At 39.8% G+C, this 24,889-nt stretch overlaps 2 protein-coding genes across 8 annotated transcripts in view; one reads left to right on the top strand and one right to left on the bottom strand.

Annotated features, from left to right (window-relative positions):
- Positions 1-24,889, top strand: part of LOC149267391 (uncharacterized) — a 423,973-nt gene that overhangs the window by 281,797 nt on the left and 117,287 nt on the right. The window lies entirely within an intron of this gene.
- On the bottom strand, positions 18,972-20,908 carry LOC149267392 (uncharacterized). The gene is made up of 3 exons (XM_089398682.1): positions 20,038-20,908; positions 19,782-19,923; positions 18,972-19,657 (listed from the first exon to the last, which is right to left on the bottom strand). The coding sequence occupies exons 1-3, from the start codon at positions 20,843-20,845 to the stop codon at positions 19,162-19,164; spliced, it is 1,446 nt and encodes a 481-aa protein (XP_089254808.1). The 5' UTR covers positions 20,846-20,908; the 3' UTR covers positions 18,972-19,161.

The following is a 24,889-nucleotide window of genomic DNA, read 5'->3' as shown; positions in this document are numbered from 1 at the left end:
GGGGAACAGTCTGCTTCAACTAAGAAGCTTACTAGACTGAGTAGCGAGGTTCTCCTCAGTTTGGCTGGGTGGATTTGGTCTTTTGGTAACCGAAGAAGGGTAGCTAGAGGCATCATCAACCGCAGGTGCACAGGTACGTACCCTCAGCAGTTTTGTTAGTTAATTTTGTAAAATTTCAGGAAAATAATTACAGGCTCATGATAAAAACCCCTTTACTGTATTTACATTGGCTTTATGGTCCTTACAAGCCCTATCGAAACCTGGGATCTCAGACTTCCCAGATGCTGCGTTGTCCTTTTCAAGCTCTATTGCTAAGGCTTGGCAATGCTTATAATCATTAAGTTTAGCACGTCTCAACTCATAAGAGGGCTCAGGGCTAAAGGCATCAATATAAAAATCTCGAAGAGATTTGTCGGTAGGTTTATAATCTTGAGGTAATTATTTAATAATATCATTAAACCTTTTGTTAAATTCTTCAACAATTTCATTCTCTCTCTTTTTTATTATGCTAATAGCTTTCATGAGGTGTCTTCCTTCTCTCTTATCTCCATACTTTTCCTTAAAAACATTAATGATCGATTGTAAGGAATTAAATGAATTTCGAGGCTTTTCTGAAAACCAATCGTGAGCATCGCCCTCCAAGGTTAGAATAAAAAGAGTCATTCTAACATCTTCATGATCAAAATTACCAGACCTTGCGTACTTAGCCATCCATAAACTAAATGCTTTCAAATGAGAATTAGCACTAATCACATTATTTCCCTGGAAGCTAGGCAACTTATCTATCCCAAGTGTTGGAAGATCATTGGGATAACCTTGAATGTTAGAAAAATCGCAAGGGGAATATATATCCATGATGTCGTGCCCAACCGGGCTAGTAAAAAGGAAATGGATATCAGATAGGGCTTCTTGTCAGAGGTTAACAAGAAGTGTACGAGAAGAGAGTTTGTGTAATCGTACTCTGAGAGCTCTTTCAGGATCAGGAGTAGGATTGCACAAATTGCTTGGATGTCTTCTAGTATACACTCTTGCAGATGATATATGAAGTGGAGTCACCACCCGGACAGAAAGTGAAACACGGAAAAGCTCGAAAGGAGAGAGCTAAGGACGAGAGGAAAGAAACGAGACGCATGTCGAAGGAACCAAGGACAGAAAAAGCTCTATCCCCAGCAACGGCACCAAAAAATGTTGTCGCACAGATTCTCTGGGCAACGCGACAATGCTCAGATCGGGAGCTGTCACCCTGATCCTCGATCTCTCCGTTTAAGCCGTCTCCTGAGGCTAAGTGGGGTAGACCCTATGGGATAAAGGAAGAGCAACTGTGGACCAGTTGGGTTGGGAGACATAGCAAGGCAATATAGCACCTGATTGATTTTAGAAATTAATGTACAAGTGCCTTATGGAGTTAATGATTAAATGATTATTCATTAAATGTTGCAGAAATATGAACCTTGTGAAACAATCATTTATCATCAAATATCCCAAGCAATGCAAGCTATTCAATAAACTCACAACGCTTTAATAATGATCCAGCAATTAAATTTCTAAAGATTGAATACTTTAAACAACCATAAAATTTAAATGCTAACCAGATTCAAATAGTTAATCTTCAAATATAAACATTTAAGCACATTTAACTATAACACAATAGAAAAAAGACTTTAAAAGGAATCTTCAATTTTTAATTATTCTTTTTCAAAAAAATTTAATTTTTTTTAATTTTTAATTTTTATGAGATTTTTGATTTATTTTAAAATATAAACTAAAAAATAAAACAAGACTAAATAAAAACCTAAGAATTAAACTTTCTATACTCTAAAATCAAATCCTAAATTAAACTAGTACCAAAATCTAACAAAACTTGAAATAAACAAAGCTAAATCTAAAATTAAATAAATCTAAAAATCAAAACAAAATCTAAAATTTAAACCTTTTATGACTTTTTTTTTTTTATAAAATTCTAAGCTTAAAATGAAACAAAACTAAAATCTAAATAAAATCTAATCTAAAACTAAACTAACACCTAATCTATATGAAACAAAATATGAATGCTAACTTAATAAATTAAATGAAAATCTAAATAAAACAAATGAAAAGGAAATTCGAATCTTTTTATTATATTTTTATTTATTTAAAAGAAATCAAACCTAAATTTAATCTAAATGAACTCTAATAAAAAATAAAATAAAAATCAAACCTAAAATCTAAACTTACCAACGATCATAAGTAAATAAAAGAAGGAAAAGAATATTTTTATCTTTTTTGCAGGTTTGGCGGAGCGTGAAGAGAACGACAGTGAGGGCAGGAAACGCTTTACGCAGGAGGCATGAGGAGGGGTTCGTGTGTTTTTTGCAGGTGCGAGAGCTGAAACCGCAGAGGGAGGAGGGGCAGCAGAACTGCGTTTGAAGCAAGGGATTCGCGTGGACAGGGATGTGATAGCAAAAGAGTGAAAGGAGATACAACTGCGGGTTTCGTTGGAGGAGCAGAGATAGGTAGCGTGAAGCAGAGGAATGAGCAGCTTGGGCAGTGTTTAAAGGCTGCGAAGAAGTAAAACGCAGAAGGATGGAGCTGCGTAGGGAGGACGCAGGGATATGTAGTTAAATACTGCGTTTGAGGTTTTGCTGAGGGCTGAGGAGATTGATGAGCAGGGACAAAGGAAGAAATGCATACGCAGATTCGAAGAAATGTTGACGGCAGCGTGTGGAGGTTGCAACGTTGGCTGCGTGAAAGCGAATGTGGCAACGAGAAAGGATGCGCAGCGCTGGCAAGGGATAGCGTGGAGAGGGATAAAGGACTGCACTGTTTCAGCAGTGTGTGAAAGGCTGGGCAGGCCACAGGAGCTGAGCAGCCTTTGGAGATGCCTGCACGGAGGTTTGGCAGCAATCCAGCCTGCCTAAAAACAGCTTTGATAAACACTCAAATTTCTTTAGAAAATTCAAAGATCCTTTGAAGATTATTCCTGCAAAAATGATGCTGAGGCCAGATCTTACCCTCCAGGGCCTAGATCTGGCTTCAGAACAAGATTATATCCTCAGCTCCAAAACCTGTAACAGCAAAAGCAAAACACCCAGAAATAATATATGCAAGAATTAAAACTAAAACCCTACAAACCAATCAAACAATTACAATATTTACAGATTAACGACTCTAAGCAGCCAGATTTGTCAATAATCCACAGAAATATTTTCAGAATTTTAGATTTACTATGAGATACTTCAGAAAACCTCTCATGCATTCAAAAGATAAATTTAAATGATAAACCCAGGATCAAAACTGGCTGGGCTCTTCAAGAAAATGCTTTTCGGGAGTTGGCTGGTTCAGCCGAGAACTTCCCCAAACGCCCGTTGATCTTCACAATCTAGATTTCCTGCACAACTCACTTCAACTATCAATAAAGAGGGAAAAAACAGTACTAAAATCCAAATCCAATGGAGATACCTGCCATTATTTTCAGAAATTCTATTACCATTCAAACCCTAGTGAGTAAACAAGATACCTGTGTTCAACATCACTCTTCATCAAGCTATTACCAATGGCTGAAATTAAATTTATGCAGAAAAATGAAACATCTTACAACATTTCAGAAGAGTAACACCAGCAAGATTTCAACCCCAAAGTCTTTCTTTATTGCATATAGAAAATGACTACAAGAGAGCTTTCTTCAGTAGAAGACTCACAGATTGAATAATCTCAAATGACCCCTGACACTCTATGTAAAGGAAAAATTCCCAACGGCTAGTTCGAGTGATCCATGTCAAATTAATCTCGATCATCGATGAGGATCAAAATTCCTTTTAATCTCATCCGTCGAAATTTTAGATGCATTTGAATATATTAGAAATTAAGATTTTGCATTTATTTTCTCAAAACTTTGACCTATTATTAATTTTTATTTTTATTTTTCATTATTATTATTTATTATTATTATTATTTTAATTTTATATATTTTATTATTATTATTATTATTATTATTTTAATGGACCCTCGAACTTAGCATTTGGAAAAATTTTACCTAGGACCTAGGACCTATGAGGGGATTAAAACATTTTCTAACCCTCAAGACGCTTTACATCATGACTTTTACAATTTTACATCTCAAGGGGGAAAACCCATTTGACATAAACCCTCATGGACCACCCAGTTCTGTGACAAACATAATCTTGCAGATCAAGCAATTTGCAATAACCTAACCAAATAGTTAGAATTATCTCCAAATTACTTTCACATAAACTCGACCAAGCACGCTAGGATTCCCCTAAGATTCTAATGACAAAATCCATTCCGGTTTTGGAGTTAGGCTGAAGGAAAACTTTGCCGATCATGGATCGGTGAGACAAAAAACCTTTTGGAACATAGATTATCACTAGAAAATTAGGTTTGCCTAGGCAATTTACATACATGACATTGATCTGCTGAGATTATTTACAATTTATACATATGAAAATTGGGTTTACAACATAACATGACGGGGCTGATGATGATAGTTGAATGGCACGGACATGTCGATCAAGCGCCACCCCTTTTGCGAAAAAATGGGGTGTACTGCTATGAGTAGTTGACACGTAGTGGTCAACAGGGCTAATAAGAAAAATTGAAGTAAATTGCTCTAAAGCATAGAATATACCATTGTTATCTAAAATTAACATGGAATCAGAGCTGAGGTGAAGACAAAGCCCAAGTAAGAGTGAGAAGTGCAATCACTGAGATTTGTTGGACCAAGACAAGATTCAAATGGCCTCCTCATCTTATTTCAAATCTGATGACAAGCTCAATGATAAGTCTGATTATCATGCATGGAAGATGTCTTTTGACTTGACTTTGGAAGAGCATGATGCTATGGACTATGTGTAGGAAAAGATTGTTGAACCTCCTTCAAATGCACTAGCTGCCACTAAGGCAAAGTACAAGAAAGGTGAAGTCAAAGCTAAGAAGATCATTAGGGATTCTATTCATAAGCATTTAGTTGCTTAGATCTCCGATTTGGGCACATCAAAGGAGATGTATGACAAGTTGGTTAACATGTTCAAAGCTAGCAATGCAAACCAAGTTCTCTTCCTCAAGAACAAGTTGAAGGTCATAAAGAAGGGGAGAGGATAAGATATCCAATCCTACTTCATGAGGATCACTGAAATAAAAAATGATCTTCTGTCTATTGGTGAAGTTTTAATTGATTGGGAGCTCACTCTCATTGCCCTTGGAGGTCGCCCTCATGAATGGGATGTGTTCAACACTACTATCCTCAACAATGACTAGATTCCAGGCTTTGATGAATTGTTGACCAGATGTACTCAAGAAGAAACAAGGATGATAGAGAGAGACATGCCTTCAAATAGGAATAATACTACTGCATTCTCTGCTCATGCTAAAAAGAAGAACAATGCAGGTTCAAAGAAGTAATGTAAAGGAAGACCAGGATTCAAAGATGGAAGAAAGGGTAGATGCTTCATTTGTGACAGGTTTGGCCACTATGCTAATAAAAGGGATACACCTTGGGATGATGACAACAACAACTGCAATAATTTCAGAGGCAACAACAATCAAAGGAATGGCAGATTCAACAACAAAGGAAAAGGGAATGCTCCCGCTACTCAACAAAGAAATGGTTGACCTCCCAAAAGATCAAGAAACTCCAGGTATGATGAATCTAATGTTGTAGATAACAAGCAAAATGAATTTTATCTTATATCTGCCCTCTCTACTGCCTCTCTTCTGGATACCTTAGGAAATTGGTTGATTGATAGTGGTGCCTTAAGGCACTTCACTGGGTATAAGGAGGCTCTTTCATCAATCTACACACGTGAGATAGTGGTGCCCATAGAGGGCTTTCTTCAATCTACACACATGAGATTTTCAATCATGAATCTGAAATCCTTCGGGTTGCTCCACATAGACCTCCTCTTTGATCCAACCATGCAAGAACATGGTCTTGACATTGATCTGATGTAGGTTCCATCCTTGTGAAGCAGCAAGGGCTATGATTGAGCAGATGGTGGTAATATTGGGCAACAGGTGCAAATATCTTGTCATAGTCTATACCTTCCTTCTAAGAGAAGCCACTAGCGACAAAACAAGCCTTATACTTTTCCGAACTTCCATCAACTGCATGATTTATCTTGTAAAGCCATTTCGAAGTGACAACTGCTTTGTCTTGGGGTCTGGGGACCACATCCCAGACATCCATACTTGATGCTTAACAGCTTCTGTGAATGACAAAGGCTCATTTTGGATGATCGTGCTCATGATGGTCAAGTATCCCTGATACCTGGTCAGCTTCTTACTTTCCCGGAAGGTTCCCCTAGGTGCAACATGCCCTTCAGCGTCATGAAGTGTCCCCCTTTTTGATTTGGGGTAGCATTGGATGTGCTCCAGCCACGAAAATTGGTGGAGAGGTTCGGGCACATGAGATCTCCAATACCTAGAAAGGGTTTGGGCAAATTCTAAATAGATCAGGAGATATTAAAATAACTAATATTTTTAATGGAGTCCCTAAGTTTAGAATATTAATGTGTATTAATATGAATCTGTGTTAGAGTGGTCCAAAAGACATGGATCAAACCAGATCTAATCTTAGCCGTTGATTAGGGACTTAATCTCGGCCGTTGATATGTCAACAAGAAAAGTATAAGAGGAGGCTTGAGGGTCACTTGGAGAACACACCAGAGTGATCGGTCATTCTATTATCTAGAGTGGGGTTTGCTAAGAGAGATAGAATCAGTGATCGGGAGAGCAGCTGACGGGCATTGAGGACAGAGAAACAGAGAAGGCAGAGATTGTGCCGGAAGAGCAGCGCAACAGCCAAGGAGAGTGACACAGAGCTGGCAAGGGCTCACGTAGGGCCACGCAGAGGCAGCCAAGTGTTGCACAGAGCACTAGAGAGGCCAGCATGTCTGACGCGGAGGCCTAGAAAGCTGACGCTGGACCTCCTGGGGCTGACGCAGGCCAAGAAAGGCCGACGCAGGGCCAGCATGAGACAGAGAGGGGCTGATGCAGTCCAGATTGGGCAGATGCTGGGGTTGCAGAGCAGTTTTGTGTTGAGGAGTTGCCGGAAGGATTTTCCGGGGTTTTAGCTAGGAGATTTCTCTCAAATTGTGAGTTATAGCTGCTAAGGAAATTCTCTGTTGGGTAGGCCAGTTTCGGCACCCAGATTGTACTCTAATATTGCTTAATAAGAAAATCCTCAAATAGCTGCATCAATTTTCCCGCATTAGGTTTTTCCGGGGACATTGATCCAAAAATAATGGTGTCATGTGGTGTGTTTGTTCTTGTTTCTTTTAGTTGCTGATTTGTAATATGTTGAGCATGCACTGGTGTTTATTTTCAGTATTTACTTTGTAAATAATTTGTTAAAGAAAAATAACAAGTAGGTAAGAATAAATCAGGAAAAGTGCATGAAGGGTTTCTAAACTATGTAAACTTAGAAACTTCAACATGGTATCAGAGGGTGATTGCAGATCATAGGAGGACTAAGAGACATCAGTCGAGCGGAGCAATAGCAGCAGAAAACAGTTGTCCCAAGGTGACAGAAGTTGTTTCTAGCAGCGCAGAGGCCAAGGAGTGTGACGCAGAGCCAGCCAGAGCCACGCAGAAGAAGCTAGGAACTGTGCAGAGCCTCAGAGAGGTCAACGTTGTTGACACAGAGGGCCAAAGGGCTGATGCAGGGAATCCCGGGGCTAACGTAGACCCATCTGGGGTGATGCAGAGCCAACGTGAGGCAGAGAGGGGCTGATGCAGTTCATAGAGAGGCAGTTGCTGGGATCTAGAAGGCTGCAGGAATATTGCAGAGTAGAGCTGGCAAGGTACTATAGTTTGAACAGTACCTGACAGAGCAGGGCCAGGGGAATTGTTACTGAGGGTTTCTAGTCGAGGAACCTGGATTAGCAGTGCAGTTGCACAAGACGATCATAGGGGACATCTCGACAAGCGGCAGAGGGATTTTCAGGAGGGAAATCAGGACTCAGAGGGAGTCCATAAGAGAACTTCCAGACGGGAAGTAGAGACTCAGAGGAGTCGAACAGAGAACTTCCAGGAGGGAAGTACAGGAGCGTCATGGCACTACACGGGGTGAGAGACCAGGATAGGCTGGACGGAGCATCGAACTTTGCAGTTTGGAAGGCCAGAATCTTATCAGTGCTTGACAGAAATCGTGTCAATAACTTCGCCTTGAAGGTTATAGCTGTCCCAGTCGATCCCAATGAAATTGAAAGGTACGAAGAGGCAATGGCGAGGGCCAAGTGCATTATCCTTGACGGGGTCAAGGATCATGTGGTACCACATATAGTCGAGAAGGAAACGACAGTTGAGATGTGGGAGGCTCTCATGAACCTGTACCAGCATACTTCTGTGCAGAGAAGAATGTTGCTCGAGAACCAGATGAGGTCGTATTAGATGAAGAAGGGTTAATCGATTGACACCTTCCTCGGAGGACTGAATGAGATCCAAGACCAGTTGACTGCTATAAGAGCGACACCGGATTAGGAGCTTATGAGAGGACAACCCTGAATGTTGTCTCAGAAGATTGGGCAATGGGAAGTGTTTGTCTAGAGTATCCTGGGCAGAGGGACTCTCCCACCTTGTGACGAGATGTGGGTAGTGCTTCGACAGGAAGAGATCAGACGAAAGTCGAACACAGGTAGCAGTAGCAAAGGGATCAAGGTCAAGCAGGAGGAGGAGGATGTGGCCCTAGCATCTGAGGGAAAGCAGGAGAAGCAGAAGAAGAAAGATCTCTCCAAGATCAAGTGCTTCCACTGTGGGGAGATGGGTCATTATGCGACCTAGTGCCCAAGGAAGAAGAGTAAGGGAGAGTCTTCCGAGACTAAGGCAGCGCCAGCACAGGCAGAGAAGGAAGTTTTAACAGATGATGACAGTGCCATGAGTGCACACACACCACTTGAGCGGAAGTGGGGAGACATCGAGTTGTAGTCAGGCGGACTACAGGTGATGAGGGGCAGGATCCTTGAGGTATCCAACCTCTTGGATTAGACCTTGCTACGGGAGGCCCGACGAGGAGTAGCAGGACTGGATGAGTGGGTAGAGACAGATGCGGATGGAGCGGCAGAGAGAGCTACAGTGCAAGACTCCCGATACAACGCAGAGCTAGCAGGCTGCAACAGTGCGAGAGGCACAGTAGTGTTGCCCCAGTGCAGGAAGGCATAGAGAGGTGTGCAACGGTGTGAGATGCAGGGAGTTGTTGTAGCACTGTAGAGGTCAGAGAGGGAGCACTTGTCAGCGATAGAGGGAGCTTCAGCATCAGTAGGTGTCTCTAGCCCAACAAAGAGGCCAGTTGGGAGATCAGTTAGTTACTTCTCAGTAACTGAGTTGTAGTGCAACATTAGGCAACACGATGCAGCATGATGAGAGGAGGCTCAGTGCGGATGTAGTGCTGGGAGAAAGGACCAGCAACAACACGGATGCAGATGGTGTTGTCATGCAGATGCAGCAGTGGCAGTGGCAGAACCATGGGGAGTAGTACAGGAGGCAACAGTGCAGAGGATGTTGGGCAGGAAGGCCTAGCATCAGCGCAGGCACTGATGTCAGATGATCAGAGTAATACCCAGTGAGGAGTATTGCTAGAGCACAATCCTCGCTAAAAGGGAGTGTTGATTTGGGGTAGCATCGGATGTGCTCTAGCCACGAAATTTGGTGGAGAGGTTGGGGCACATGAGATCTTTAATATCCAGAAAGGGTTTGGGCAGATTCTAAACAGATGAGGAGATATTAAAATAATTAATATTTTTAATGGAGTCCCTAAGTCTAAAATTAGGGAAAATAAAATATTAATGTGTATTAATATGAATCTGTGCTAGAATGGTCCAAAAGACATGGATCAAGCTAGATCTAATCTTAGCCTTTGATTAGGGGCTTAATCTCGGCCGTTGATATGTCAACAGGAAAAGTATAAGAGGAGGCTTGAGGGTCACCTGGAGAACAAACCAGACTGATCAGTCATTCTATTCTCTAGAGCGGGGTTTGCTAAGAGAGATAACATCAGTGATCGGGAGAGCAACTGAGGGGCATTGAGTACAGAGAAATAGAGAAGGCAGAGATTGTGCCAGGAGAGTAGCGCAGCAGCGAAGGAGAGTGATGCAAAATTAGCAAGGGCTCACGTAGGGCCACGCAAAGGCAGCCAAGTGCTATGTAGAGCACCAGAGACGCCAGCGTGTCTGACACAGAGGCCTAGAAAGTTGACGCTGGACCTCCTGGGGCTGACGAAGGTCAAGAAAGGCTGACAAAGGGCCAACGTGAGATAGAGAGTGGCTAACGCAGTCCAGATTGGGCAGACGCTAGGGTTGTAGAGCAGTTTTGTGCTGAGGAGCTGCTAGAAGGATTTTCCGAGGTTTCAGCTAGGAGATTTTTCTCAAATTGTGAGGTATAGCCTGCTAAGGAAATTCTCTGTTGGGTAGGCCAATTTTGGCACCCAGATTGTACTCTGATATTGCTTAATAAGAAAACCCTCAGATAGCTGCACCGATTTTCTTGCATTGGGTTTTTCCGGGGACATTGGTTCAAAAATAATGTTGTCATGTGGTGTGTTTGTTCTTGTTTCTTTTAGTTGCTGATCTGTAATATGTTGAGCATGCACTGGTGTTTATTTTCAGTATTTACTTTGTAAATAACTTGTTAAAGAAAAATAATGAGTAGATAGGAATAAATCAGAAAAAGTGCATGAAGGGTTTCTAAACTAAGTAAACTTAGAAACTTGAACACCCCTTAGCCATGAAGGCCTCTCTGTAGAAGAGGAAGGCTCTTGCGTAGGGGGATCAATAGGATCCATAGGTTCTTCCACATCGGGCATCGTCTCATCTTCCTTTTCCTTTGGTTCCTTGGTGTCAGCTTCTTTAGATCCCCTTTGAGTAGGAAGATTGTCAACTTTGCTAAGAGCCATATCTTCGTCAAAGGTGACATCATGGCTAATCTCAATTTCCCTTTGACCAACCACATAGATTCTATAGCCCTTAGAGTTTTCGCTATAGCCCACGAAGATTCTTTTCTTTCCAGATGCACCCAATTTATTCCTCTTCTCCTTCGGCACATGAAAATATACCAGACTTCCAAAAATTCTAAAATGAGATACATCAGGTTTCTTACCAGTGAACATCTCTTCGGGAGTCTTGGAACCCAATGCTTGATGAGGGCATCGATTTTGCACATATACGACGGTATTCGCAGCTTCGGCCCATATAAACTTCAAAAGTCTTTGATCGTGAAGCATAGCACGGACAACTTCCACAAGCGTACGATTCTTCCTTTCTGCCACACCATTTTGCTCAGGAGTATATGGTGTTGTAGTCTCCCTCTTAATGTCAGCTTCTTTGCAAAAGTCATGGAACTGATTGGATTGATACTCAGTCCCATTATCAGTCCCTAAGATCTTGATTTTCTTTTCGGTTTAATTCTCGATCAAGGCTTTGAAGTGACGAAACCAAGTGAACACTTCATCCTTCTTTTTCAAGAAGTATATGCAAGTCTTGCGAGAATAGTCATCTGTAAAAGTGAGGTAATATAAATATCCTCCCAAGGAGTTCACAGGCATCATACCAGATATGTTTGAGTGAACCAACTGCAATATATCGAAGGTCTTGCTTAGGCTTGAGGGGAATGGTCCCCTTTTGAGCTTCCCTTCGGCACATCCCGGACATACACCTTCTTGCTCTACTTGGAACTCGGGCATCCCTATCACCATTTGTCTTGCATTGGGTAGAGCTTTATAATGAAGGTGAGCAAACCTCCGATCCCATAGTTCGAATTGAAGTGATGTGTCACAAGACATGACACCCAACGGACTTCCTCTGACCTGATATAATGAATCGACTCACAACCCAAGAGTGAAAGCTTCTTTAAAATTCTTTTTCCATACACGTACCTTGCCATCGATGAAGGTTACCTTGTAGCCTTTGTCTTCCATTGTCGAAACGGACACCAAGTTCTTTTTGAGATCAGGTGCATATAGAACTTCTTGCAAATGGATTGTATTACCCTCATTCAATTGAAGAGTGACATTCCTTACGCCTTTCATGGGATATTTTGCGTTGTCCCCAAGGACAATTTCCAGGTTGGTGTCCTTCTCTATCAGATTAAAGAGAGCTTCTTTCAAACCAGTGAAGTGCCTTGAGGCACCACTATCAATAAGCCAATTTCCCAGCGTGTCCAGGCAGTAGTAGTAGAGAGGGCCGCTGGTAGACAATATTTATCTTGCTTATTATTAACAACATTAGATTCATACCTAGAGTTTCTTGCCTTCTTGAAAGATTGTCCTCTTCTTTGATTTCCGGCATTTCTTTTACCTCTGCCATTGGACCTACCATTCCTTTGATTGCCTTGAGAGTGATTTTGGTCATCGTCGTGGTGTGAGTCCCTTTTATCAGGGCACTCCCTTGCATAGAGGCCCATTTTATTGCAATTGTAACATCGTCCTTTTCTTCCACCCTTCGGTCCAGCCTTTCCTTTGGATTTAGCCCCATAATTGTTTCTTCTTTTAGCATGAGAAGAAAAGGCAGAGGGATGGTCTTTAAGTGTAGGCACTTCTTTCTCTTCCATCCTTGTCCCTTCTTGAATACATCTAGCCATCAATTCTTCAAATCCTGGGATGATATTATTTTTGAGAAGAGTAGTCCTAAATATATACCATTCAGGTGGCAGTCCTCCAAGAGTTGTGATGGTCATTTCCTTGTCAGGAACTACTTTCCCAATAGATAGGAGATCATTCTTGATCTCTGTGATCCTTAAGAAATATGCTTGCATACTCTCATCTTTGCCCTGCTTAATTTCCTTCAACTTATTTCTAAGGAACAAAACTTGATTTGCATCATTAACTTTAAATAAACTCACCAGTCTGTCGTAGATTTCCTTGGATGTTGTCAACTCCAAAACATAGGCTACCAGGCGCTTGTCGATAGAGTCTTGGTTGATTTCCTTGCTTTGACTTCTCCCTTGGACCACTTGCTCTTGGTAGCAGCGGATGCATTTGATGGAGGCGCAACAACATTGCCTCTCACATGGTCCAACACTTCCTAATCTTCTAAAGTCAAATCGAGAGACATCTTCCATCCGTGATAGTCAGAATTCTCACAGAGCTTTTCTTCGGCGGGGAAGAGTGTTGAGGACCCCATGAAGTTTTTAGGATAGCCTTGCTAACTTTCTCTTCAGTGATTTCTCTTGCTCTTGCTCGGGCTTTGTCTTCACCTCACCTCTGATACCATGTTAAATTATGGTATGTTCTATGCTTAGAGCAATTTACTTCTTTTCTTATTATTAGGCACAGATTAGTAATCACATATATATTAGGTAAAGTGCAGATAGAACATTAAACAATCAACAGAAAAAAGCCAAGACAAGAGACATAAGATGTGGCAGCTAGCCAGGGACAAACCCCAATGCGGGGAAATCCTTTGATCAAATCTTCTTTTATCTTCAATAGTTCAGCAAAGAGAAATAGTACAAAATCATAATTCTGTAATTTTATATCAGTAGTAGAAAACCCTAGATCAACAAAGTCAAACTTGGCAAAATGAGTTGAAATTGACCTCCAATATGCTTGGTCAATTTCCGGTCAACTAGCCCTCGAACATCCTGAAGAAACAACCCTTGAACAACCTTGTTGTCGCACAGATTGACACGACAACGCTTAGACCGGGGGCTGTCACTCTGATCCCTGATCTCTCCGTTTAAGCCTGTCTCCTGCGGCTAAGGGGGGTAGACCCTATGAGATGATGAAGACCAACTGTGGACCAGTTGGGTTGGGAGACACAAAGAAATAAGCACTAAATTGATTTTGTTAAGTTTAGTAGACCAGTGCCTTATGGAGTTAATGATTAAATGATTAGATGTTGCGGAAATATGAACCATGTAAAACAAACATTTATCATCAAATAACCCAAGCAATGCAAGATATCCAGTAAATTCACAATGCTTTAACGATGATCCAGCAATTAAACTTAAAGAAAAATTAAATGCTTTAAATGATCATAAAATTTAGATGCTGAATCAGTTACCACTTTCACATAGCTAACTTCAAGATAAACATTAAGTGTGTTTAACTATAGAGAAATGGAACATAAAGACACCAAAAATGAAATTTTCAATTTTTTGTAAAGCTTTTTCAAAAATATTTTTTAATTTTTATATATATATATATTTTTTATAAAACTTTAAGTCAAAACTAAAATCCTAAAAAATAAAATCTAATCTAAACTAAAGACTAAAAAGTGAAAAGAAAATTTTTAACTTTTTATGAAAATTTATTTATTTATTTATTTATTGATCTATTTATTTTTTTATTTTTTATTTTTTTGAATCAAACTTAAACTAAGCTAAACTACATTTAGACTATAGGCTAAAATAAAATAAAATAAAACCCTAATAAACGAAAATTAACTCTAAATTAAAATCTAAACTATAGAAAACCCTAAGAAATTTTTATTTTTATAATTTTTTATTTTTATTTTTTTAACATTTAAACAAAACTAAATAAATTAAAATCTAATCTAAAAGAAAAGAAACTCTTTGATAGTTTTATAATTTTTATGATTTTAAAATTTTAAATTCAAAATGAAACAAAACTAAAAAAAACAAAAATAAAATCTAGTCTAAAACTAACTTAATCTATAGAAACTAAAGGAACCTTTTTTATGATTTTTATTATTTTTTTGGATTTATTTTAAAATCAAAATAAAAAATGGAACAAAACTAAAATTAAATATATCTAAAGCTAAAACTAAACTTCAATAAAATATTAAACTAATCTAAATCTAAAACCATAAATGAACTTTTTATATTTTTTAAATTCTAAAATTGAAAAATCAGAATAAAGCTAAAATTTATTTTAAACTATATAAAATAAAATCTAAGATCTAACTTAAAAAAAAAAATCAAAGTCTAATCTAATTTTGATTTAAATGAAATGGGACTATTTAATGTTTTAGATTTAAAAAAAAAAAAAAAAAAAAAACAAAAAACAAAATTGAAATGATAAAAGAAAAATGAAACAAAATTAAATCGGAATGAAACCTAAACTAACTCTAAATGAAAACTGAGTCAAAATTTAGTAAAAGATATATACCCTAAACTATGAAACGCATATCATACAAATAAAAAAAAATGAATCGAATAATTTCGGAGTGTTGTGCAGGTGAGATGAAACGGAGCAAGGAGCAGCGTGAGGGAATGAGGATGGGCAGCTCTTTGGAAAGGCTTGCGTACAGGTAGCAAGATGGGATGCTGAAGGTGGCTGCGATGAATAACGGAGAGGCAATGGGCAAGTACCGGTGATAGCTGAGGGTTTTGAAGAGCAGCGTGGAAGGATGGCTGAGTTTTTCTTTTTTTTTTTTCTTTTTGATTGCAGGTTTGCGTGGGACGCAGTTGCGGCAGTTCAATGATGGAGTATGACTGCGTGGGAGCTGGAGCTGGCTAGGCAATGTGGAGCTTGGAGGATGCGTTGCGGATATGTTGCAGGTTGATAGAACTGAAGGATGGCAGACGGAGGGATATGTGTATTGTTTGCAGATTTGAGAGCAGCGGATTGAGGGCAGCGTATGAAGGAATCGTTAATGATAGAGTCTTTATTATTTTGCTTGCCGTACAGGTTGAAAGCAATGAAGAAATGAGACAGACAAAATTTGTGGCAGCAGCGTGGGATGGGCTGCGTAAGGGATATGGATTTGCAGACAGCAGAATGGAGGGCATGAAGATGACTGCGGGATTCGATAACTGCTTGGAAGGGGTTTGGAGCAGCAGGAAGTAACCCAGAAATTTTCCAGATTTTAAAATTCGAACCCAAATCACAAAAGAAAATTTCGAAAACAAAATCGAAATCTTTCTGCTCAGAAGAAACCAGGCAGTCAATCTGCAAAACTTCCACCAGAACCTCTAAATATTTTCTAGGAATCTTAATAAAATTTTGAATCAGCTGCTTTAGATTGTGAAAACCCCACAAAATGTTTAAAATCTGTACCTGCAACCTGTAAAAACAAAAAAAAAAACCAGAAGTAAAATGTGCCAAAAAGAAACTGAAAACCCTAAAACCAGCTAAACAATTTACAGTATTTACAGATCTAAGGCTCTTTAGTAGCCAGATTTGTCAATAATCACAGTAATATTATCAGAATTTAATTTTAACGTGAGACACTTCAGAAAACCTTGCATGCATTCATAAAAAATTTCAAATGATAAGCCCGGGATCAAGAACTGGCTGGGCTCTTTCAGAAAACACAATCCGGGAGTTGGCTGGTTCAGCCGAGAACTTCCCCTAACGCCCGGTAATCTGAAAAAAGGATTTCCTGCACAACTTAAAATCAACCATTAACATAGAGGGAGAAAACATTAGTGAAACCGAGATCAAATGGAGATACCTGCCACTATATTTCAGAATCTAAACCATCATCCAAACACCAAAGATCAGACAAAATACCTGTGCCTAGATCAATCTTCATTAAGCTATCCTCAATGGCTGAAAATAAAATTATGCAGAAAAATAAAACAATCTTACAACATTTCCAGAAGAGTAACACCAGCAAGATTTTTAACCCCAAAGTCTTTCTTTATTGCACAAAAAATGACTACAAGAGAGCTTTCTTTAGCATCAGACTCTCAGATCGAATCTGATCTCAAATGACCCCTAGCACCCTATTTAAAGAAAAAATTCCCAACAGCTAGTTCAAGTGATCCATGTCAAACTAATCTCGACCGTCGATGAGGATCAAGATTTCTTTTAATCTCATCCGTCGAATTTTTAAATGCATTTTAATATATTAAAAAATTAAAATTCTGCATTTATTTACTCAAAAATTTGACTTATTATTATTTTATTATTTTTATTATTTTTTAAATTTTATTATTATTTTGATCTATTTTTTAATTAATTAATTTTTTTTAATTTATTTTTATTTTTATTTTTATTTTTGGATCCTCGAACTTAGCCTTTGGAAAAATCACCTAGAACCTAGGACTTATGACTTAGGACCTATGAGGGGATTAAAACATTTCCTAACCCTCAAGACACTTTACATCATGACTTTTACAATTTTACATCTCAAGGGGGAAAACCCATTTGACATAGACCCTCATAGACCACCCAGTTCTGCAACCAAATATAATCTAGCAGATTAACACACTAGGATTCCTCTAAGATTCTAATGACAAAATTCATTTCGGCTTTGGGGTTAGGTTGAAGGAAAACTCTGCCGATCATGGATCGGTGAGACAAAAAACCTTCCGGAATGTAGATTATCACTAGAAAATTAGGTCCACCTAGGCAATTTACATACATGATTCAACTCTGCTAAGATTATTTACAATTCACACATGCAGACTGGGTTTACAACATAAATTGATCAAGTCGACGATGATTGTCGAATGGCACAAACACGTTGCTCAAGCGCTATCCCTTTTGCGAAAAAGGGGGTGTACTGCTAATGAGTAGTTGACACATAGTGGTCAACAAACCCCAAAAACACAGTAAAACTGCTGTTGACTGAAGTCAACATGCTGCCCAAAACTAGGGCAGTCAACGTTGGTCAATCCTGTGGACGGATTGCCTCAATTTTGGTGCCAAAATCTACGCCCTGCCTAGGAGAGGCAGCCACACAAAACCACACCCTTGATGAGTCAATGCTTGGTCAAAGAGACCTTCAGCAGCTTTTGCGTCCTCCTTTCAGCGTCCTCCTTGCCCTAATCCATCCTCCTTCTTCCCACATGTGAGCTGCTCCTTGTATAACCCAAAGCTAAGGAGAGAGAGAAGAATGAGTGAGATGAGATGATGAGAAAATGAATCAACCTATCTTGTATTTATATGATTCACTGGGCATGTGTGCCACACATTTAATTGTTGGCCGACCTTGACAATTTGTCAAGTAAATACAAATACATTCATATCTCCATAAAGACTTGTTGGAATCGGATGATCTTTAGATCAATCCTACACCTCTCGACAAGAGGAATCTAGGAAAAATATTAGTTGCCATAAATGAGGTGACCCACATGGAGTTTGGCCCTAGTTGCCAATTTTAACACTATACCACCATTCGTTCGATCATTGCCCTTGTTGCCTTTGATGGATGGAATTTACATCTGGATGTCAAGACTGCCTTCTTGCGTGGTTCACTTAAGGAGGAAGTCTATGTTGAACAACCCGAGGCGTTCGAAGTTCAAGATCGAAAAACATATGTATGCAGGTTGAAGAAAGCCCTCTATGGGTTGAAGCAAGCTCCCCTGGCTTGGAATGAGAGGATCGACAACTATTTGATGAAGCTGCAATTTGCAAGAAGTGAAGCTGATCCGAACCTTTACTTTAAGGTAGAAAATGATAGACCTCTCATCTTGGTACTTTATGTGGACAACCTCTTTTTGACAGGTGCAGACTCTCTTATTCATCAATGCAAGAGAGAGTTGGGTTCTGAATTTGAGATGAAGGACCTAGGATTGATGCCTATTTCCTAGGCTTGGAGGTCTGGCAAAATCCAGGTGAGGTTTTCCTTTCCCAAGGAAAATACATTGTGAAGCTACTTGAAATATTTGGGATGGTGGATTGTAATTCCGTGACTACTCCGATGGAACTTAACTTCAAGAAGTTATGCGGAAGTGCTGCTAGGCCCGATTTGGGAAATCCTTCTGAGTATCGTCAACTCGTGGGGGCCTTGATGTTGTTGGTGAATTCCAGTCCGGAAATATGCTTTGCAGTGAATACATTGAGTCAGTTTATCATCGAGCCTCATCACATACATTGGATTGCTGCCAAGAATCTCTTGAGATATTTCCTGGGCACAATCACCTATGGACTGAGATCAATGTTGCACACATCGCGATCGGGATTTAATCGGCGCCGGGAAAAAATCGGAAAAATCGTTAAAATCGGGAAAAAATCGGGAAAAAATCGGAAAAAATCGTTTGGCACAAAAATATTCATTTTTTTTCATTTTTTTTCAATTTTTTTAATATCTAAACCATCTACAACATAAAATAAATACATTGACACATAAATATGATAAAAAAACTAATATATAAGATGTTCAATATCATTTCTAGCGCTAAAATCACACATAACATTGAATCATGTCCTGAATAGTAAGTCCTGAGTCCCAAGTCCAACTCAGCCTCAAAATATCAACAAAAAATATGATAATGTATCTCATCATGTCATAATGTCATATACAATAAAATGAAAGTCTAATCCTATTGATTTCCTCTGCCCCTCTTGCGAGAATATGGCACAGCTTTCTCTTTCCCTCTAGATGTAGAAGCTGGTGCCTGTGGTGGTGGAAATGGCAGTGGAGTCTGACGTGCTCTAGAAGCTAAAGAACTAGTAGTAGCAGCTACAAGAGGCTGAGGTGGACGGAGACCACGTCCTCTACTGGTGGTAGTGGTAGCCCGGGTAGCCCGGGTAGGCGGTGTCACCTCCTCCTCCTGCTCCTCCAACTCCTCCTCCTCCTGCTCCTGCTCCTGCTCCTCCTCCTCCTCCTCCTCCCCCTCCTCCTCCCCCTCATCCTGCACTAACCAATCCTCAGTGGGATCCATGAGAGGCCTCTCGGTCTCAACCCTCCATTCAGCAGTGGTGTCAATCCCATCCAATGAGATGGCTTCCGTATCAGGTGTCTTCTCTAGTTGTTTCACCCACAATCGAAGATTGTAGTAGACATAGACCATGTCATTAAGTCTATGGGACTCCAACCTGTACAAAGTTCATGAAATAATAAATTAATAATTAATATTATAAAAAAAATATTGTTTAAAACTTTAATGAATTCAAAAATTTATTTGGAAATTTGCAATATTTTAAATGTTTAAGTGTTAACCTATTGCGCTTCTTGTTGTGTATTTTTTCAAATACACTCCAATTGCGCTCACATCCCGAGGAGCTGCATGTTTGGCTGAGGATGCGCACGGCAAGATTTTGCAAAAGGGGTACTCTGCCACCATACATCTTCCACCATGCGTCTACAACAAAATTACAAAGAAAATTTTAAATAAACATAAGAAAAAAATGGAATTTGAAGAAACAATGAAATTTGAAACAAAGTTACAAAGTACATACTACAAACTAAAAAATACCTGGGATTTTAACCGTCCTATCATTGATAGCCATCTCAAAGCCAAATGTGCCACCTGACAACTTATATTGCTCAATTTGTCTAGAGACCTCCATACGTTCTTCTGGAGTTTTCACCATCTTCTGGACACAGGTTAATAATCCTTCCACGACCTCAACATCAAAATTAAACCCACATGCATAAGAAAATGCAGGGTTCAGGAAAAGGCCAGCAGCATGAATGGGACGATGGAGTGTGTTGTTCCATCGCTCATCAATGACCTTCCATAGAAGGAGTTGTCTCTGGAACCCATCATCTCCCTTGTCATCATAGTAGGACCGAATGGCTTCTTTGGCCCTATCCATGGCTTCATACAAATAGCCCATTGCGGGCTTCTCACCATCTACCAACCGAAGAACCTTTACCAAAGGTTCTGTGACAGCGCACACCTCCTGCACTCCCGCCCAGAAGTCTTCTTGGTATGAAACAAGTCTGCAGACGGCCTCTCCTTCTGGTTTGCGGCTCATTGGCGAAGAACGCCACTCCTCTGAAACAAACATTCTCTTCAAATCCCACATAGAATTCAAGAGGGATTGAAGAGATATGAAACTCGTCGCAAACCGTGTAATGGCGGGGCGCACCAACTCTTTGTTGTTGGTGCATTTTCTCATCAAGCTAAGCACAGATGTGTGATTGTAAATAAATTTTGTGATGGTTTTTGATGAGTCAACAGCCTCTTTGACAAAGGGAATTTTCCCTATGTCCTCTAACATCAAATCAATACAATGGGCAGCACAAGGTGTCCAAAATAAAGTAGGATGCCTGTCCATAAGCAATCTACCAGCAGCAACATAATTTGCAGCGTTGTCCGTTATGACTTGGACAACATTTTCTGCACCCACCTCCAAAATAAACACATCCAGCAAATCACATAAATTTTTTGCATCTTTGATTTGATGAGTTGCATCAACAGATTTGATAAACATAGTCCCCAAGGGACAACTAACCAAGAAGTTTATAAGGGTTCTCCCCTTTTGGTCAGTCCAACCATCTGACATAACAGTGCATCCTGTTTGTGCCCATGATGCCCTAAAATCCTCCAATCTTTGGGTGCAGTCACGCTTTTCATCTTGAAGAAGCTGGCCTCTGAAATCATGAAGAGAAGGGAGTTTGTACCCCGGGCCAACACTGGCAACAGCATCAAGAGTAGGTTGGAAAAATGGATTATTCCTTATAATGCTGAAAGGAATATCACTCCAGAGGAGAAATTTTGTCATCAACTTGTCAGCTTTTTCTTTTTCAGTTCTTTTCATCATTGAACCGATAGTTGGTTGTGAACCAGGTGTGGTTCGAGGAACAAAATATGATGATGCAGCAAACGGATTGACTGACGCTGCAGTAGAACCTGTGCCACTTGGCCCACTTCCTTCAACTGACCTTCTTAGTTGCCTTTTGAGTTCTTCTTTGGCGTCTCTAGTGTGCTCTAATTCTCCCAATGCTCTCATGGCTTTTTGGATAATTTCAGCATTTGTCTTTAGACAGGGCCCCACATCACGTCCAGGGATTTGTGCAAGGTGGAACTTCAACCTGTACACCCCCCCGAATATTTCCTTTCCACACAACTTGCAAATCAAGTTTTGTCTATCATTCGGAGTTTTAGGGTCACCATATTCCCAGAAAGGATCCAATTTCCTTGGCATGTTTGTTTTTGAATTTTGAATTTGCAAACCTATGGAAAAATAAGGATTAGGAAATAGGAATTTAGGATTACATAAATGATAATAGTAAATAGTAAATACAAATTACAATTTAGCATTTGCAAAATTACAAGCTAATTATTTCCAAAATCCCAATTTCTAAACCCAAAAAACAATGAAAAATAAAAAAAAATAAACAATGTTTAAAGAAAATGAGAAAATAAAAAACAAAAATTGGTTCTCATAGTCATAACAAATAACCCATCCCAAATCAATGAAAAATTTCCAAAAATTCTTTAAAAACAATGAAAAACAAAGTTTTTAGAGAACCAAAACAAAAAAAAATTAATCTACATACCTGGTTTATGGACAAATTCGCGATCTTGGCTTGGATTCCTCCTAAAATCGGCTCCCACAAGCGACGGCAACCCTCTCCCTCCCTTCTTCTCCTTCTCCTCCTTCTCCTCCGCGGCGGACTGCTGAATGAATAAAATAAAAATCGAATTTCCATATAAAACGCCCGCTGCCCCCGTGCCCGGCGATTTTTTCCTTAAAAATCGCGATTTTTTCGATAAAAATCGTTAAAAAAAATTTCCGCCGATTTTTTGGATAAAAATCGCGATTCGAATCGTCATTTTGAAAAAATCGCGATTTTCCGATTTTATCGCGATTAAATCGCGATGTGTGCAACACTGACTGAGATACACTACTGGGAATTTGAGGCTCCATGGTTATTCTTATCCTGACTGGGCTAACAGTGTGGTGGATCATAAGAGCACATCGGGATGTTGCTTCTCACTACGTTCTGCTTCGATATCCTGGATGAGCAAGAAGCAGAAATCGGTTGCTTTGAGCACTACCGAGGCCGAATATATTGCTGCTAGTATGGCCTCTTGTGAAGTTGTTTGGTTGAAAAAGCTCTTTAGTGAGTTGTTTGGGCATGTGCTAGATACGATCATGATATACTATGACAACCAAAGTGGGATTCATCTTTTTGATAATCCCATGTTTCATGAACGCTCCAAGCATATTGATATCAGGTAACACTTTATCTGAGATATGGTACAATGTGGAGCAATAAGCCTCTATCACATTGGGACTGATGATCAGATCATAGATATTCTTATGAAGCCCCTTGGGAAGGTTAAAGTCTTAACCTTCCGTGAACGACTTGGAGTCGTGGAGAGACCCTCTTATGAGGGTCCCGTTTGAGTTGGATATTGAGCTCTAGGAGCTTCGGGGGGCTTGGGGTACTTGGAGCTATGAGCGACCATAGGGTGAATGGGTCACCTTCCCCTAGCGGTGCGCTTTGTACAAGGTGAGTGGTTCACCTTCCCCTGTGATACCCCATGATGGTTGAGATATGCATAGGATGAGTGGTTCACCTTTTCTTGTCGATACATCCTATCCAGGCAGTCCGAGACTCATGGGAAGTACCTCTCATCTGGCCAATGAGTAGGGAAATGAGGATAGGGACCATTGTACTACCGATGGACACATCGTGTACTACCGTACTCCCTATGCTAGGATGTTTGATATTGATCTGGGATCAATGGAGACTGACTTAAGGTTAGTGGAGAGTGGTATGATACACTCTCGATCATTTCTCCTTCATTATTTCTTCTTGGTGCAGTAGAGCAAAGAAGAGCAGGGATGTCAGGATGGTACAGATTGTCAGATGGTTTGGCAAGTGGATTTCTCCCTAGTTGAGAGGGAGTGTTAAAATTGGCAACTAGAGCCAATCTCCACCTTAGATAGCTCATATGATGGAGATGCTATTTTTATTGGATTCCTCTTTCCGAGAGGTGTAGGATTGATCTAAAGATCATCTCATTCTGACAAGAAGAAATGGAATTATGAATTTATTTCTTCTATGGACAAATTGTAAATGTCGGCCAAAAGTCTAATGTAGGCTCATGAAGCCCAACAAACGTGTCTCTTCATCCTCAACGTTGTGTATATATAGACGAGTCATTTTCCTCATTTGGTCACTTATCACTTACACATCTTTCTCTCTCTTCATTTGATTGGGTTGTACGAATTTCAGGGCAGCCTGTTCCTCTCCACATGTGCGAAGGTTTGACTAGGTTTCCTGATTTTTGTGTTGACCGAGTTGCAGCCGCTTTGACCAACGTTGACCGAGCAGTGGTTGACTTCATTTGACTGCAATTTTTGTGGGAATATCTCTGTTTGGGAAGGCCGCATATTTGGGCATAGAAACGGATATTTTCTAGGCTGTTTGACGAGTGTTGACTACAAGAAGTTTGACCACAACGTTGACCTGCGTTGACCATCTTTGACTGAGAATTTCTAGACTGTTTTGGGCTGATTTGGATTGTCCTTGAAGGCCAAGTTGACTGGGTTTGATTGAGCTGATTTGGAGGAGGATTTCTGCTGGTTTGACCAGCGTTGACTTTCTGGTTAGCACATCTTGTTCACTGTTGTTTGGCTAGATTGTTTTGATAATGTTTGGGCTAGTGAATTTTGTATGATGTACTCTCTCTACTGAACTTTTGAAGAATCATAAGGAGATTTGATCAAAGGGTTTTCCCCACATTAGGGTTTTTCCCCGGCATCTGCCAAATATTGTGTCGTCTTGTCTTGCTTGTCTTTTGTTTACTATTTATGTTCTATCTGCATTTACTATCATGATAATGTGATTGCTAATCTAGAAATTGATATTGGGCTAATAAGAAAAATTGTAGTAAATTGCTCTAAAGCATAGAACATACCATTGTTATCTAAAATTAACACACATACTACCACTCACCATACACTCTCACTCATAGGTGGCGGCTCACTCCAGTCACATGACTCATGAGTTATGGTGGGCGAAGGTAAGAGAGTCGAGACTATCAGTATCAGCAAGCGAAGGTGAGAGTCAAGACTATTAGCAATGAAGGAAATAATGTAGTAGTGGTGGCGAAGGGAGGAAGCGCATCGTAGTGGCGTGAGGAAGGGAAACATTGTTGCTTTAGTGAAGAATCTAAGTCATAATTTGTTATAGGCTACATTGAAGGAAGGAAATTGACAAATAATAATCGACTACAACAAAGGGTAAATGACCTGAAACAGGTACGAAATTCATCCAATTGAGGATGTTTAAAAACATCATTTTCAGTCTAGCATGTTGATAATAAAATATTGTCTCAGATTTTTAGTTTTTCTTAAAATTTT

The sequence above is a fragment of the Pinus tabuliformis genome, chromosome 6 (assembly GCF_031772625.1).
Source record: "Pinus tabuliformis cultivar Carrire ecotype Pingquan chromosome 6, CPIR1, whole genome shotgun sequence".
NCBI classification, from domain to species: domain Eukaryota; kingdom Viridiplantae; phylum Streptophyta; class Pinopsida; order Pinales; family Pinaceae; genus Pinus; species Pinus tabuliformis.
The sequence above is the reverse complement of the archived record's forward strand: the minus strand, read 5'-3'. Positions and strand labels throughout refer to the sequence as shown.